At 28.8% G+C, this 14,537-nt stretch overlaps 2 protein-coding genes across 2 annotated transcripts; both read right to left on the bottom strand.

Moving 5' to 3' along the window:
• Positions 1 to 405: 405 nt before the first annotated feature.
• Positions 406 to 1,551, bottom strand: LOC111629143. Its single transcript, XM_023373011.1, has 6 exons — positions 1,528 to 1,551; positions 1,169 to 1,325; positions 916 to 971; positions 698 to 802; positions 536 to 616; positions 406 to 466 (listed from the first exon to the last, which is right to left on the bottom strand). Exons 1-6 carry the CDS (start codon positions 1,549 to 1,551, stop codon positions 446 to 448), a joined length of 444 nt encoding a protein of 147 aa, XP_023228779.1. The 3' UTR covers positions 406 to 445.
• Positions 1,552 to 2,215: 664 nt separating this feature from the next.
• On the bottom strand, positions 2,216 to 3,367 carry LOC111629133. The gene is made up of 5 exons (XM_023373003.1): positions 3,201 to 3,367; positions 3,069 to 3,124; positions 2,533 to 2,637; positions 2,335 to 2,412; positions 2,216 to 2,254 (listed from the first exon to the last, which is right to left on the bottom strand). Exons 1-5 carry the CDS (start codon positions 3,292 to 3,294, stop codon positions 2,234 to 2,236), a joined length of 354 nt encoding a protein of 117 aa, XP_023228771.1. The 5' UTR covers positions 3,295 to 3,367; the 3' UTR covers positions 2,216 to 2,233.
• Positions 3,368 to 14,537: the final 11,170 nt, after the last annotated feature.

Here is a 14,537-nt window from a genome sequence, read left to right as displayed (position 1 = left end):
ATATTTTTTAAAATTTAAATTACTTTTAATGAATGTGCAGTACGAATTTATTTTTAAAATCTTTATTATTTAATTATTATTAATAAAATTACTGTTTTCATTTTTATTGATATAATTTAATTCTTACGAAATGTATTAAAAATTGACTTTTTAGTTTTCATTTAGAAGATGTAAACAATAGTTTTTCCTCGAGTAAAGGTATTTACATACGTAATTAAAACTAATTTAAATTTTAAATTTTGATGCCTAAGAGTATGATTAACACGAGAAAAAAGGCTTCAATTTAAAAATTTTATTTTATTTTCTCTTTAAATCTTATGAAATTATCAATATTTCATAATCACTTAACAAAAACGTTAAGTTTTCGGATCTTGATTAAAGGATATTAAAGCAATCTTGCATCATTTTCATAGAAATAATCTGGCGAGTGATGTTATTTCGAGTGTTAGTTTTCCTCTAAACATCTCTGTAAATGAAAATATAATTAATAATTTAGATAAAATTTGTTCTTTTAATAAAAAAAATTAAGAATTACGGATATAATCTTCAATAATTCTTCAGTATTATCTAAATTTTCTGCACCATCGTCCAGGCATTTGACGTACTCTTCTCTATCCTAGAAGACGTTGAGATACATCAAGCTGTTTTTAATAAAAAGGAAGCAGTTGTAGAATATTCAAAAATTAATTTTATATACCTTTTTATTTGTTTCATCGCAATAATAGGCTTTCCTGGAGCTAGGAATACTTAAATCCTTATCCGGGTTTATCTTCTTAGCGCATTCTGTACCAACATCCATAATCTGGATAAAATATAGTAGATGGAGCCACCAAATGTTACCGAAAAAGTTAAGCAACTCGTTGTTGAATTTTTTTTTTATAGATAAAATAATATTAATTATTTATAGATACTTACCGCTTGCATTTTATTATCGATAACACACGTACGAGTAGCTTCGGGATTCTTATGAACTGGAAATAAACAGCATCGTTTAGTAAATGAAACTGGAAAATTTGAGTTAAAAACATAAAAAAATTTATTTTAAACTCGTTTAAAAGCTTGTAATTTAAGTTAATTAAAGCGTAACTGAATTGTTTATATATATTTCTTTTGTATGTAGAGTAGTTTTGTCTACAAATTAGTTTTTACGATAGAAAGGTGTACTTACCGCAGTATTTATCAAAGGGAATTTTACTCTCACCACTAACTGATATTATAAAAATTAAACAGAAAATGGCTAGAATCATTTTTTCTTGTTTACTTTCTTGAATATCCTTCATAACATTATCTAACGAGTATGGATTTTCTATCCTTTTATACGTGAACTTTAAGAACAATAAACAAGGAAAATTCCATTTAATTCTTATTTATAATTAAAAAACGGCTAATATCGTTAAGATTCCTCTCCCTAAGCCATGTACAGTACCTAGTCTTTTCCCCATAATGGAAGTGAAAATTTTCTGAATAACTGGTAACAATGATATGGGCCGAAAGTTAACAGGAAAGTTAACCCTTTTTGTGAATTACCTCTAACCATGATTTCGGAATCATTTCAGAGTCATAAACCCGATTAAACAATTTAACCAAGTGAGGTACTAATGAACTCCTAGAATAAGCAATTAGAGACTGTGAAATATTGTCTACCCGGGGGCAGAATGTAATTGCATCTTTTGGATTGCAATATTAACTTCTGAGGCTGAGATAGGGAGGTCCAAAAAAGAATCATCCACAGGAAAAGGTTGGATTTGGAGTAAATTTGATACATTTAAACTGAATAACTACTCATAATAATTATACTAATCTGCCAAAGAAATCTCTGGAGTACTCCTAACTCCCTGAAGACAACCTACATGATACCAAAGTTCTGGAGTCTCTAAACTTTACCAGTTGTAAGGCAAAATTACAATAATACAGTGGAACCCCGGTTAACGACCAAATCGGTTAACGAACTTTTATTTTGGAAAAATTTTGTCTCGGATAACGAACTTAACGGCTTTTTGTGTCAAATTTGTAAGCTTGCCGACTTTTAGGGAAAATCANAGTGAAGCATAGGTTATAATGCAAGTTCAATTTATTTGACAATTCTTACATCTTTACAATTAAAAGGTTCTTTTTTTTTAAAATAAATTCTATAAATTTATAAATTTCTTGATTAAATGTATTAATAAGAATACTTTACAATCAATTAATTAGAAAAAATTGATCGATGGTAAGAACTTCTTTTAAAATTATATTAATAAGCGTCCAAACATTCCTGCAAATAAAGAAGAAAATATTAATTATATGGAAGGAATTAAAATGTAAAATTAAAAAATAAAATCGTAATTAATTTACATCTAAAATTTTGAATACTTCGGGATCATTTAAAGCTCGAAGATCTTCAATAAAGCAATTTTCATATTGATCACGTTCCTTAAAGTAACAATAAAAATAAATCAAAAATTGTATTAATAATGAATTAATAAAATAAAATTATAAATTAATGAGATTTTTAAACATATAATTAATAAATTATTTATATTTTTAACTCACTTCGGGTGATGCTTCCTCACAAAAATAATCTCTTCTCTTCTCATCGTCGTGCAAGAAAAGATCTGGCTTCAGTTTTGCTGCACATCTACAAGCGATGTCGCTCACCTGTAAATTATTATTGTTTATTTTTCTATTTAGATTTGTCAAATATTTAAAAATAAATCGTCATTATTCTTTATAATATAAATAGCTATACTTAATCATTTATAACCTATCAAATTTTGTGAATATTTACTAAATAATTCAATAAGAAATATTACATAAATTTTAACATAACATCTAAACACAATTAAAGAAATACGAACAATTATTTATTGTGACATAGTCACAATGCCGGGTTGCAATTTTTAATTTAAAATATATGCTCTCCGCCTCAAATTACTAGTGGCTCGCCTCTGTACATAATACTTTTCCTGTTAGCGTGGAGTCGTCCCTATCATCTATATAACTAAAGACAGACAGATAGACGGACAGAAGACAGTGAGAATTTATAGGTCTACAATTTTACCAAATTGCAGCCCAATTAAAATTATTACCATTTCTCTACCCTGGTCTACCACACATTTACGAACTTTAGCAGAGTCGTGATGAGCTAAAATATTTAAATAATATAAATTAAAGAAGGTGAGAGTAAAATTTGATATTAAAAATGAAATTTTCCAACTTACCGCAATATTTTTCGAGAGAAGCTTCAACCAAAACGTTCGATAATAATAAAAAAAAGCTAAGAAAAGACAGGACAGTTTTCAATATTTTTTCCATTTTTTTTCCCTCCGAAATTATCCTTGAAGAATATATTTATATATTTTAAAATGTATAAGAAGATTGACAAAAGGACGAATCTTCTTTATTTATATCCATTGGCTTGATTATTGAATAATAAGACACACGTGATGATGTAGCATTTTTATTCACGTCATTCAATAATCAAATTGTATTTATTGGTTTATTTTTTCTCTGTCGAATTATTTAAATCTAAAAAACAAATTAAATTAAATTTTCTTGATTTTTTTATACTAGAAACCAAATTTTGAATTTTATATATATATATATAAAAGAAAAACATTGCTAGTGTCATTCTTATGCACCTTGCAGAAGGAGAGAGACAGAGAGAATTTCTATAAGATTTACATAAAGTATTGCTTCATATATATTTATTTTTGTATACAAAGTTATTTTTTTACGTTGGGAAATTACAAATAAACAGGAAAAGTTGAAAGTACAAATTGGATTCGGGTTTGTTGAATTTCTTTACAAAATAAACTGCAAACCTACGATTGTTACATAGATCTTTCTATACGTAAAAGCAGCTTACACACGACGCCAATGAACGTTTTTCTTGCAAATAAAGTTAAGAAATTCAATTTTAAAAAAGTTTTTATATTTATTTTACAAGTAAAAATATATATATATATATATTTTTCTTCTCAATATTTTCTTTTTATTTTGTGAGAAATGTCTTCACGTTATTTCTATTCAAAAACAACTTCCTTTTATTAGATAATTGTTTGTGTTGTTGAACAATGAGAGGAAAAATAGTTTTATTATTTACTTCTACTTGAGAAAAATCCAATTTTGTAATAAAAATAACAACTAAAAAGCATTCCAGAAATTATTGCTGTTTAATTGCCCCGAAATTAATTAATTTATTAGAATTGAATTTTAAAAAGTTTATTTTAAAACGATTTATTTTTATTTTCCTGTGTGATACAGAGGGAAAGTATGGCCACTGGCCAATAAATGACTCCCAAAATATTTACATTTTTGGACTGGGGACACCTTGAACCGTCGAGGAATGTGATAAAAATTCGGGTTTTTTTGTCTGTGTTTATGGATGTTATTGTGTGGGAGAGGGGGTACGATTTTGTTCGCTCTCTTTCAAGCTTAATAACTCGAGTGGTTTTTATCGAAAATTTCTGAAAATTTGCAGGGAGATTTGTGTATTAGGGGGATCGATACGATTAAATTTTGGTGGTTAAAGGTCGAAGGGGTGGGGAGATAAAAGGGGTCGTGTGTATCTCCAGTAGAGTCGGAATTAATGACGATTTTACTCGTTATTAGCATTGATAAGTTTTATAAAACCCATCCCTATCCTTAAAATTAATTTTTTGTCATTTTATAATAGTTAAAAATATAAAATTTTAAAAATAAAATATCATAACAGATGGTGCCACCAAATGTTTACGGGAAAGTTAAGCAACTCGTTGCTGGATTTTTTTTTTAAGATTCTGAACGTTAAAACTAATATTTTCTTTGCATTTTTGAGACTTAATGAGCGCTTATTTTAATATTTAAATGAGTTTTGTTATTATTTAAAAAGCTTAAATCGTTAAAAAGTAATTAAATTGTAATAAAAACTTTCCGTTTATAATATTAATTAACATAAAATCTTCGTATTAAAACGAGGAAAAAGAAAATAATATGGTCATGATTAATGGTGGAAGGATTTTAAAAATAGATACCATCTCACTTTGTGTTGATTCTTTATAGATTTAGAACCTTTCTGGTATAGGACAATAGATTTATATCCGATAGTATGATTGAAAAGGCCTTCTTTCTATTGTTAAGCCTCGAGTAGAAGTGAGGTCAATAGAAGAATAAGGTTTAATAGAAATCGATCTCGGATTGTCCTGTGGTATCAAGAGGTGTCACCGTTATAAAAATAGGTAGAGATGATTAATATCGTGTTAATTTGGTACTTAACCGTGTTAAACAAGTGTATATTTTCGTAGTTTCGCATCTAATCAACAGAACCACTACATTTCTGAATTGTCTCGTATCTTGCACTATTAGAACAGTATTAAAATTATATAAAAAGAGGTCCAGCAACGAGTTGCTTAACTTTCCCGGCAACATTTGGTGGCGTCATCTGTTACGATATTGTATAAAAATCTCGGGAGATTATTTTTTCGACCGATTGCCATACTTTCCCTCTATTATAGGGGAGACCGGGGCAACTTCGGCATGCGGGGCAAGTTTGTCAAGCTCTTTTTTTTAAAAACAAATTAAAAGGAGACTTTGGTTATAGGTTAGGCAGTTGAGTTTTATTGGTGGCTTGTTGAGTGTAGTGTTTTTATTGTTCTCCAACAAGCGTAGTTGAATTATCAAGCAAATTTTCATTTTCGTTCAATTCCATATAATATTTTTTTTCCATTTATATTGAATTGGCAGGTTTTGTTATAATTCCATGATAACGAAAGTTACTTTTCCTGTTAGAAGGATGTAACTTCAACTTATTCACGTGGCCAGATCGTGGCTTGGCATTCTGTTCTCAGGGTTGTACTTAATGTTTCGAAATCATGACTAGCGGGGTAAGATCGGCAACATAAAGCCACATTAGAAGCAAAGGATAAAAATCAAACAGATGATAAATGAAAACATGTTTGCATTTGTTATTCATGTATATATGTCTTTGAACTTGCATTTCGTTGTAATAATATTAAATGGGTGTTGGATTTGTATTTCTTTGTTTTAATAGTGAATTCCAACTTATACATTGTTAATAACATAATTTTATATACGTGCCTATCTTGCCCCATTACTGTTGCCCCTATACCAGGGGCAACTTTAATAAAAATAATTAAAATAATTACAACTTTACAAAAAGAGAGAAGTTGCCGATCTTGCCCCTATACCCGGGGCAACTTCGTCAATTTCTCTCTTCTTGTAAAGTTGTAATTATTTTAATTATTTTTATTTCCAAACTGATTTTAACCAGTTCTATAGTAAGGTAACATTCCAATAGACAATATGCAAAGCTTTTTTTCCAGTTTACAGCAATATTTATTACACAAAATTTAAGTAAAGCTTAACATGCCGATCTTGCCCCGGTCTCCCCTACATAACAGCCGGAAAAGTAATAATAGATAAAATTAATTATTATCGCATTAATTTGTCTTAAAAAGGTTGGGAATAGTTTTATATATTTATAAAACAACATTTTCACTCGTTAAATCGGGACTTTCTGAGATAAAGTTGCAATCTTAGATTATCTTACGGTATTATCACCGTGATAAAGAAGAGTTTAAAATGATTAAAAGTACTGTACATTAATTTGGCTTAGAACGTAGAAAACCTCAAGCGATCGACTAGTAGATCGCGACCCCCGAAATTTGCAAACCGTATAAATGGATAACGCGATTTTCCAACTTACTAAGGGGTACGGTCGACTAAAAGCATTGGAAAATAGCTACAAAACTAACACTTTCAATCATAATTATTTTTCAATATGTTGTTTACAGTGTGACTATATCATTCGTCCGACTCACGTTACCTCGAGTATAAATAGAAAATTTATAATCCCCACAAGCTTAAGCAACCAACACGCTTAAACTATTACTGTTTAATCATCGATTTTACTTTTGCGAAACTCCATAACACATAAATCACTCTCATAGTAACCTCGTTATTTACTTGGATTATATACTAAACTTATACATTTTAAATAAATATAAATACCAGCTTAGAAAATACAAAATTACTTTTTGTTATCTCTAGAGATCTTTTCCTTATAAAGAAAAAAAAAGAAAGAAAATAGTAAATTCTTAAAATATTCGAGTTTATTAATCGCATTTTATGCAGAAATTAAAATGCTGACAAGTATAAAACACTCGTACAAGCTTTAATTACTTTACTTAAGGAGAAAAATTCATAAGAAAGTTCACAATCTTCTCTTTCTGATTCACTCGAGCAAATAGCTAGATAAAAGCAACTTAAATAAATTATTATTTCGCTGAATTAATTATTAAATGAGCAGAAAATAAATTAAGTAACATGCAGATTAGAGCGAAAATCACTTTTATATTATCTATTCGTCACTTTGACCGTACAAAAGTCTTGGTTATAGCTTTACTTACACTTGTTTTGATACGTATTTTTTCATGAGGATAACTTTGTAAACATTCTTACTTTACCAAAACAGCATTACTGATTGCCTTCGGGTTATAAATTACATTAGTTCTGTATAAATAATGCCATTCTATACTATCTTTTCTGTAGCAAATATTTTCTTCTTGATTTTATTAAGGGTGACAAGAAAAATTTAACATTTTCTCCAGTAAGAATTCTATTCGATTTACTTAATTTAATTCTATGAGCCTATATAAAAGAATAATTTAACATTATTTTATATTCATACAAACTACAGCGAAACCTGCTAAATGTGTCCACCCGCACAAGGTGATCATTTTCGGCTGGTCTCTTTAGTAGTCATATTAGCAGGTTTCACTGTATACGTGACGTTTTATTAGCACTTGTATATATTTTTTTAATTAATAGAAACTGTGAAAAATTTATGTATTTTCTTAGCTTTAGCATAAGAAAATAGTTCAAGGCGAACTTACTATTGACGAAATAGTCATATGTCTTAATTACAGTTAAGTATGTAATCTTATAAACATCAAAAGTTAATTCGAATTCTTATATAATTGAGTATTATTCAATGTTCGAGTTGATGATGATTCACGATACACAATAGTTGGCTTGCAATCATGCGTGACTTTACGACTTAATATCTTTCTACATGGCTAATCTTTAGTAGCTATAACTTCAAATATATGAAAAATATCTCTACAAACTGTATAAAATATTAAAAATTTTAAAATAAATGATTCGGGCACTTTCTCAATTATAAAAGTATAAATTATTATTCCTCGAAATATACTATTAAATTACGGATTTATTCATTAAATTTTTCTTCTAGTCAATCTTTATTTGAAGTTTAATTGTTTTAAATCAATGCGAATGACTAGGACCAGACAGAAGTGAGATGGAGACCTTCTTCCCTTTCGATTTCTGACAGGCCCTTTCCAAATTCCAATCTTCCTTTTTTCCTTAAGCTCAATGTCTTAAATTGAGATTACGTTCCTTGAAATACATTTTTAACTATATTATAATACACAGAAATGAATAACAAAAATCATACTTAACATTTAAATATGGCATTTCTCACAGTCGTAATAAAAAAAAAATTTATATAAGTGGTGAAATCTGGGAAGTTGTAAATGCCATTTTTATAACATAATTTATTCCATATTGAAATTGTATATCTTAGACATATATATTTCGTACCGATCAATAGGCCTATATATATATGTTAAAGTAATAAATGCATCGAAGAGAAAATATATCAGTGTAGAACTATATATACTGTACTTCACTCAAATATGATATACTGTACTGTACATTGCTGCGAGTGATGCCTTTGTGTATCACTCGTACTGTACCTACACGTACTACACTCGAGTAGCCATTTATAGGTTGTTTATTCTTCGTTCTTTGTCATAATACCTTTAGAATTATACCAGAAAAAATCTTTTATATTCAAAAAATCACGTACAAACTAATATTTATTGCCCGAAGCAAAAGTTTAATAAAGTACACAAAACTCGAATAATGTTATATTTACTCAATTTTATACGTGAATGGAATTTGGTGTGCATTGTTATATAATGTTTTTAAAATTTTAAAGCAATTTTATAATTAGATATAGTATTTATTGCCAGATAAAAAGTATTTATTCGAAATGATTAGTATACTGTACAGCATATTAAAATTTAAATTAAATTTCTATGCAATATTCTTATATTTTTAATAATTTTATTTACTAGAATATTTAACAGGAAAATTTCTTACAAAATACTACGAAATAATAACCATTTATCAACGACATTTTTAAATGTAAGACATATTTTCCAATGTATTCATTTATCGGGTAAAAAGGGTCTGAGGATCAATAGAAAAGCACGTTTCGGTGAGCACCGGCACAAAATTTACCACATCAGAATATCTGTACACACTCGAAATACCCGCATACGTGTTCTATCACAAACCAAAATAGTGGGAAGAGGAGTACGGTGTGTACACCGAAGCCTCAATAAGAGAAAACGAAGCGAACCACGTTGCATTAAGACGATTTTGTGTGCCCGATTCTAATGCTCGTAATGCCAACTACTTCTGGTATTTTGAGACTAGAAAAGGTGGACATTATAATGGAAAAAAAACACGTAGCGCTTTGTAAAGAGGACGTCTAGTATATTATCTATTCACTCTAAAAAACAGGTATTAGTGTAGAAATGTTAAATATTTCAGGTCCTACAATGCTTTAAAGTTTGATACTAAGCAACGTGTTAACAGCCGTTGTCTGACTTAAGCGCCATCTGTCTGTGTTTACTTTATTATTACAATATTATTATTTTTTACTTTTCCGGCTGTTATATATAACAGAGGGAAAGTATGGCAATCGATCAAAAAATGACTCCCCCGAGTTTTACATTTTTGGACTCAGGAGACCTTGAAACGTCGAGAAATGCAATAAAATTCGAGTTTTTTTCTTCTGTATGTATGGATGTTAGCGTGTGTAGTAGGTGCACGATTTTGTTCACCCGTTTCGAAGATTAACTCCTGTGATTTTTGTCGAAAATTTTTGAAATTTTGCAGGAGATTTGTTTATTAGAAGGATCGATGCTATTAAATTAAGATTTTGAAGTAATATAAAAAGAAATCTAGAGACCAGTTGCTTAACTTTCCCGGCAACACGACATTTTAAAAAAAATTTTTATATTTTTAACTATTGCAAAATGATAAAAAGCTTAATTTCGAGGATAGAGACGGGTTTTATAAAAAAAATTCTAAATGCTAATAACGATTAAAATCGTCATTAAAGTACGATACGTTCGTATTTAAACAGTAAGCGTCAAACAGGTCGAATATAATTTTCCTAGTAATAATTACGTTCGGTATTATTAATAAACGCTTAAAATGATTTCTACACATATAAGATTACTTTTTAATAAATCATTTACTAAAATAAGCAGCTTAAAGCAATGTTTAATTTAACAAATAATTACGGTAGTACCTTCTAATGTTAATTTTTATCACTTTTATTCCTTTCTAAGAAAATTTAAATTTATTTTGGGTCGAGGACTTTTTAAATAATAAATCGTTGTAAAAATTGAACCATTGAGAATTTAGAACGTAGGAAATAAATTTCGCAAGTGAACGGGTATAAATATTAGATAAAAATCTACAATATCTGCAGATTTACAGGTACAGAAACTTACGAGTATGAAGATCTTTCTGGGTATGGTTATTGTTTGCTTTGCCATTTATTCGATTGAATCCCGTTCGGGAGTGGAAGATTTTAATAAGGAATATTGCGGTAAGTGCAGTTATTATAAATAAATGAGCTATAAATATATTAATTAGTCAAGACTTATCTTTTCTGTAGCATTAAGAAATCCTGCTCAATTACGACATTGCGTACGAGAACGTGGAGCCGGAGAAGTAAGAATTATTTTCGTCGTTACTTGTTAGAAAGTTTTAGAAAATTTATACATAAATTTTTAATATTCTTAATTGTGCAGGCTGTAGAAATATTTCGCAGATGTATTCAGAAAGTGAAATATTATTCTTCCACGGATGATTTAACTCGCTTCATCTGCAAAACTAGAACCGCAAAGGTACTTCACATACAGCATTTAAACGATCTCTTGCAAATTTTATTGTTAATTTTATTACAGTACTTAAAATATTTAAGGCTGAATTAATACAAATTTACATTTATTTAAAAGGAACACGAAGAGTTTTTAAATTGTTTCGTACCTGCTATGCACGCTGAAGCTAGTAGAAACCATAGATTCCTCGATGTCGTCGAGGTAAGTAAGAGTTTTGTTTGTTGGGCTGCAAATTTAAAAAAAATTTAGACTTATAAATTCCTTTGTCGTCTGTCTGTCCGTTCGTCTGACTTTTTATCTTTCTTTAATCTCGAGAACGGAGTTAGATGACGGCACGACTCTGTTGCTAACAGGGAAAGTATGATGTACAGGGGCACGACACTAATTTGAGGTGGAGAGCATATATTTTGAATTAAATAAATTTAAAAAATATGATTAAAAATTGCAGCCCGGCATTATAACGATGTCATAATAAATAATTGCTCGTTTAAAATGAAGATTTTTTTCAATAACTCTGATATTTTNAAGCATTTTTTTGAAAATATACAGTAAGGTTCCATATTACCACCCGATTTTCTCTAAGCCTACTTTCGGACTTTTTGTACAAAAGCCTTCAAAAACCATACTTATAATTACACTAGCGAAAAATCCAATTAGGAACGTTTAGTTTACTAGTTACCGGTACTTTTCGCACAAAAACTGTGGTTGTAGTTATGATACCTTGTTTACAATTCACTAAAATGTAATTTGGGTTCCATAATACCACCTTCTCCTCTATATAAAATAATGAAGAATTATATGAAGAAAATTTTAAAATTTGTCGTTGAAAGATTAACATTAACGTGTAAAATATTACTTGTATAAGTTAGCCTTTAAAGCAACTAAAGGCAAAGTCTACTTGCTCAGCCATGTTGACCAAACAAGTTGGCATGTAGACAGGCAAATTTCTACAGATCAACTCAAATTGATAAAAATTTTCACATCACATACCTATTATAGACAGCAAATAAAAAATATATTGTATTAACTCTTTTTCAGCTTTTTATACGTCATAATTAGAACTCTCTAATGCCACGAGTCTTATTGTCTGTCACTAACTCACAATGCTGGAGTGCAATTTTTCGTCACAACGCTTATATTTTAGTGCTGTCTTGCTCTTGTACATCATACTTTTCCTGTTTACAATGGAGTTATGCTTGTCATCTATTTAACTCTGTTCAGGAGGAATTTTTTTTAATTAAATGACGTGGTTTCTGATCAAAACCAGACGTTCGTGTATAGCTAATCTGGACTTACTGCCACTACTCTTTCCATATCTGGTTTCGACTTTCATTTTTCTAACTTTGTTCTCGAGATTAAGAAAGAACAGACAGCGAACGCCGATGGAAATTTATAGATTTACAGTTTTTGAAAATTACAGTTCAATAATCTATATGTTAGATATATGGTCAATACCATATAAAGAATTTTCTGTTTAAAAATAAAATATTTTATTTAAAATCGTAGACCCAACATGTGTTTCAACAGCGCTTCTCAAACCATTTGTTTTCACTGACAGTTTTTTTTTTCATTCCAATCTTTTGAGGACCAGTATTTTTGTGAAATTAAATAACTATAAAAAGGAAATTTTCTCCTGAATGGAATAAAATAGATGGCCGGCATGACTCCATTGTTTAACAGGAAAAGTATGATGTACGGGAGCAAGACAGTACTAAAATTGAGAGCGTTGTGACGAAAAATTGCACTCCAGCATTGTGACCACGTCACAAGATATATTTTGTCACATTTTATTATTTATTTGTGCAATTTTTAATTAAAATATACTTAATTAATGTATAGGAAACTGTAAACAAAAACTAAATTTTTATTTGTTAAAATATTTTTATTTTTAATGGAAAAGAAGTACTTCAGACTNAAAATATACTTAATTAATGTATAGGAAACTGTAAACAAAAACTAAATTTTTATTTGTTAAAATATTTTTATTTTTAATGGAAAAGAAGTACTTCAGACTAAATGGCTCAGTTGACACCCTCTCAGAACACACGAGCGAGATCTTATACAGATGATTATGAGGCCACGATGTCGTGCAAGAGATAAAAATAAAGAAAAGGAAGAATCAATTAAAATAACTTTCTTCAGTAACAAATAAAACATAAATCCGATTGAAAGTAGTAAAGTGATATTTAAACAAACCAAGAACTTTAATTAAAAATTAAGCTATGGCATTAATTAATTATAAATGCCGGAGAAACATCACAGAAACTAATTATATTTTAACTGGGAAAGATATATTAAATCTTCAACTTTGAAGTGATATTTATTTGTGGCTAATATTATCAAAGAGATGTAAAGTTTGACTTCTAACTTCCATGTTTAATGCTACAGAGAAATTTAAAATATAAATACAATTAAAAGCGATTAAATTTTAATAATTTACACAATATATTTTAAAAAAATAAATAAGTCATACAAACAATTACATCAATAAGAATATTGAACAATGTATGTTTACCACGCAAAAATACATCCCATATTAAATTTATTTATTTCTACATTCAGTAGAAAATACCGTGGATTTATATATAAAAAAGGATCAGGTAGAAAGACAGGATGAGAGTTATAATTGCCTTCTTTATCTAAAATCGATGAGATGCTAGAGAAAAATCATAGATTTAGCAATTTCTCTTCGCTACATAAATATCCGTTTGCAGTTACAGAATATCGATACATTCGTCCCGAAATGTAAACAATATTTATAGATATATAACAGAAACTATAGGATCTTTTTGTTATATTTTTGAGTTAGAAACTGGTGATTAAAATCAATTCTCTGCCTTATCTCCACGTAACTTATGATGATATGTTTTCACAGAAAAGGTATGAAAAGAATTTTTTTGAGAAAATAAATGCGTAGGAACATAATTAGAAACCGAAAATATACAGTTATTTGCAAATATTTACAAGAAAACATGCAAAATTAGTTTAAAAAATCTAATTTTGGACTTTTTATAATACTAAAATTTCAGTGAAGATAAACCATATATAGACAATAATAATATTGTTAAGTTTATTATTTACAGTTTAAACGAAATTTTTAACATTAACTTCACTCGCATCAGAATCATTATCATAATTTATTTAATTTAAAATATACGCTCTCCACCTCGAATTAGTATGGGTTTGCCCCTCCCTATACATCATACTTTTTTTTTAACAATAGAGTGGTGCTGGTCATTTATCTCACAACTTTCGAAGGGAAAATTTTGAATTGAAATAAAGTGACTCGATGTCTGCATTAGAAGTTCCTTTACAGTTGAACTTTTCATATCTTGTCTTACCTTTTATCTATATAACTCAGTTCTCGAGATTAAGGGAAAAACAGCCAGACAAACCACAGTAGGAATTTATAGATCTACAATTAAAGAATTCCTTCAGAAACAAATAATTACCTAGACCAGTAAAAATTGGTTTATTTAATGTTAATAAGAATTTATATATCGTCTATTGAAATTACTTTAAATGTTTACATTTTACAGAATTTTATTAAAT

The sequence above is a fragment of the Centruroides sculpturatus genome, unplaced genomic scaffold (genome assembly GCF_000671375.1).
Source record: "Centruroides sculpturatus isolate CEXI.00-Female unplaced genomic scaffold, Cexi_2.0 scaffold555, whole genome shotgun sequence".
Taxonomy (NCBI): Eukaryota; Metazoa; Arthropoda; class Arachnida; order Scorpiones; family Buthidae; genus Centruroides; species Centruroides sculpturatus.
This window is presented reverse-complemented; position numbering and strand designations above follow the sequence as displayed.

Bases quoted from the DNA above. Each gene is read 5' to 3' on its own strand.
- LOC111629143 (XM_023373011.1), bottom strand. From the start codon at position 1,551: ATGATTCCGAAATCATGGTTAGAG. The intron at 803-915 runs GTAAGTATCTAT...TATTTTATCCAG, and splicing joins TCGATAATAAAATGCAAGCG to ATTATGGATGTTGGTACAGA. The intron at 467-535 runs GTAATTCTTAAT...TTTCATTTACAG, and splicing joins AATTATTGAAGATTATATCC to AGATGTTTAGAGGAAAACTA.
- LOC111629133 (XM_023373003.1), bottom strand. From the start codon at position 3,294: ATGGAAAAAATATTGAAAACTGTCCTGTCTTTTCTTAGCTTTTTTTTA. The intron at 3,125-3,200 runs GTAAGTTGGAAA...TAAATATTTTAG, and splicing joins TTCTCTCGAAAAATATTGCG to CTCATCACGACTCTGCTAAA. The intron at 2,413-2,532 runs GTGAGTTAAAAA...TGTTACTTTAAG, and splicing joins GTGAGGAAGCATCACCCGAA to GAACGTGATCAATATGAAAA.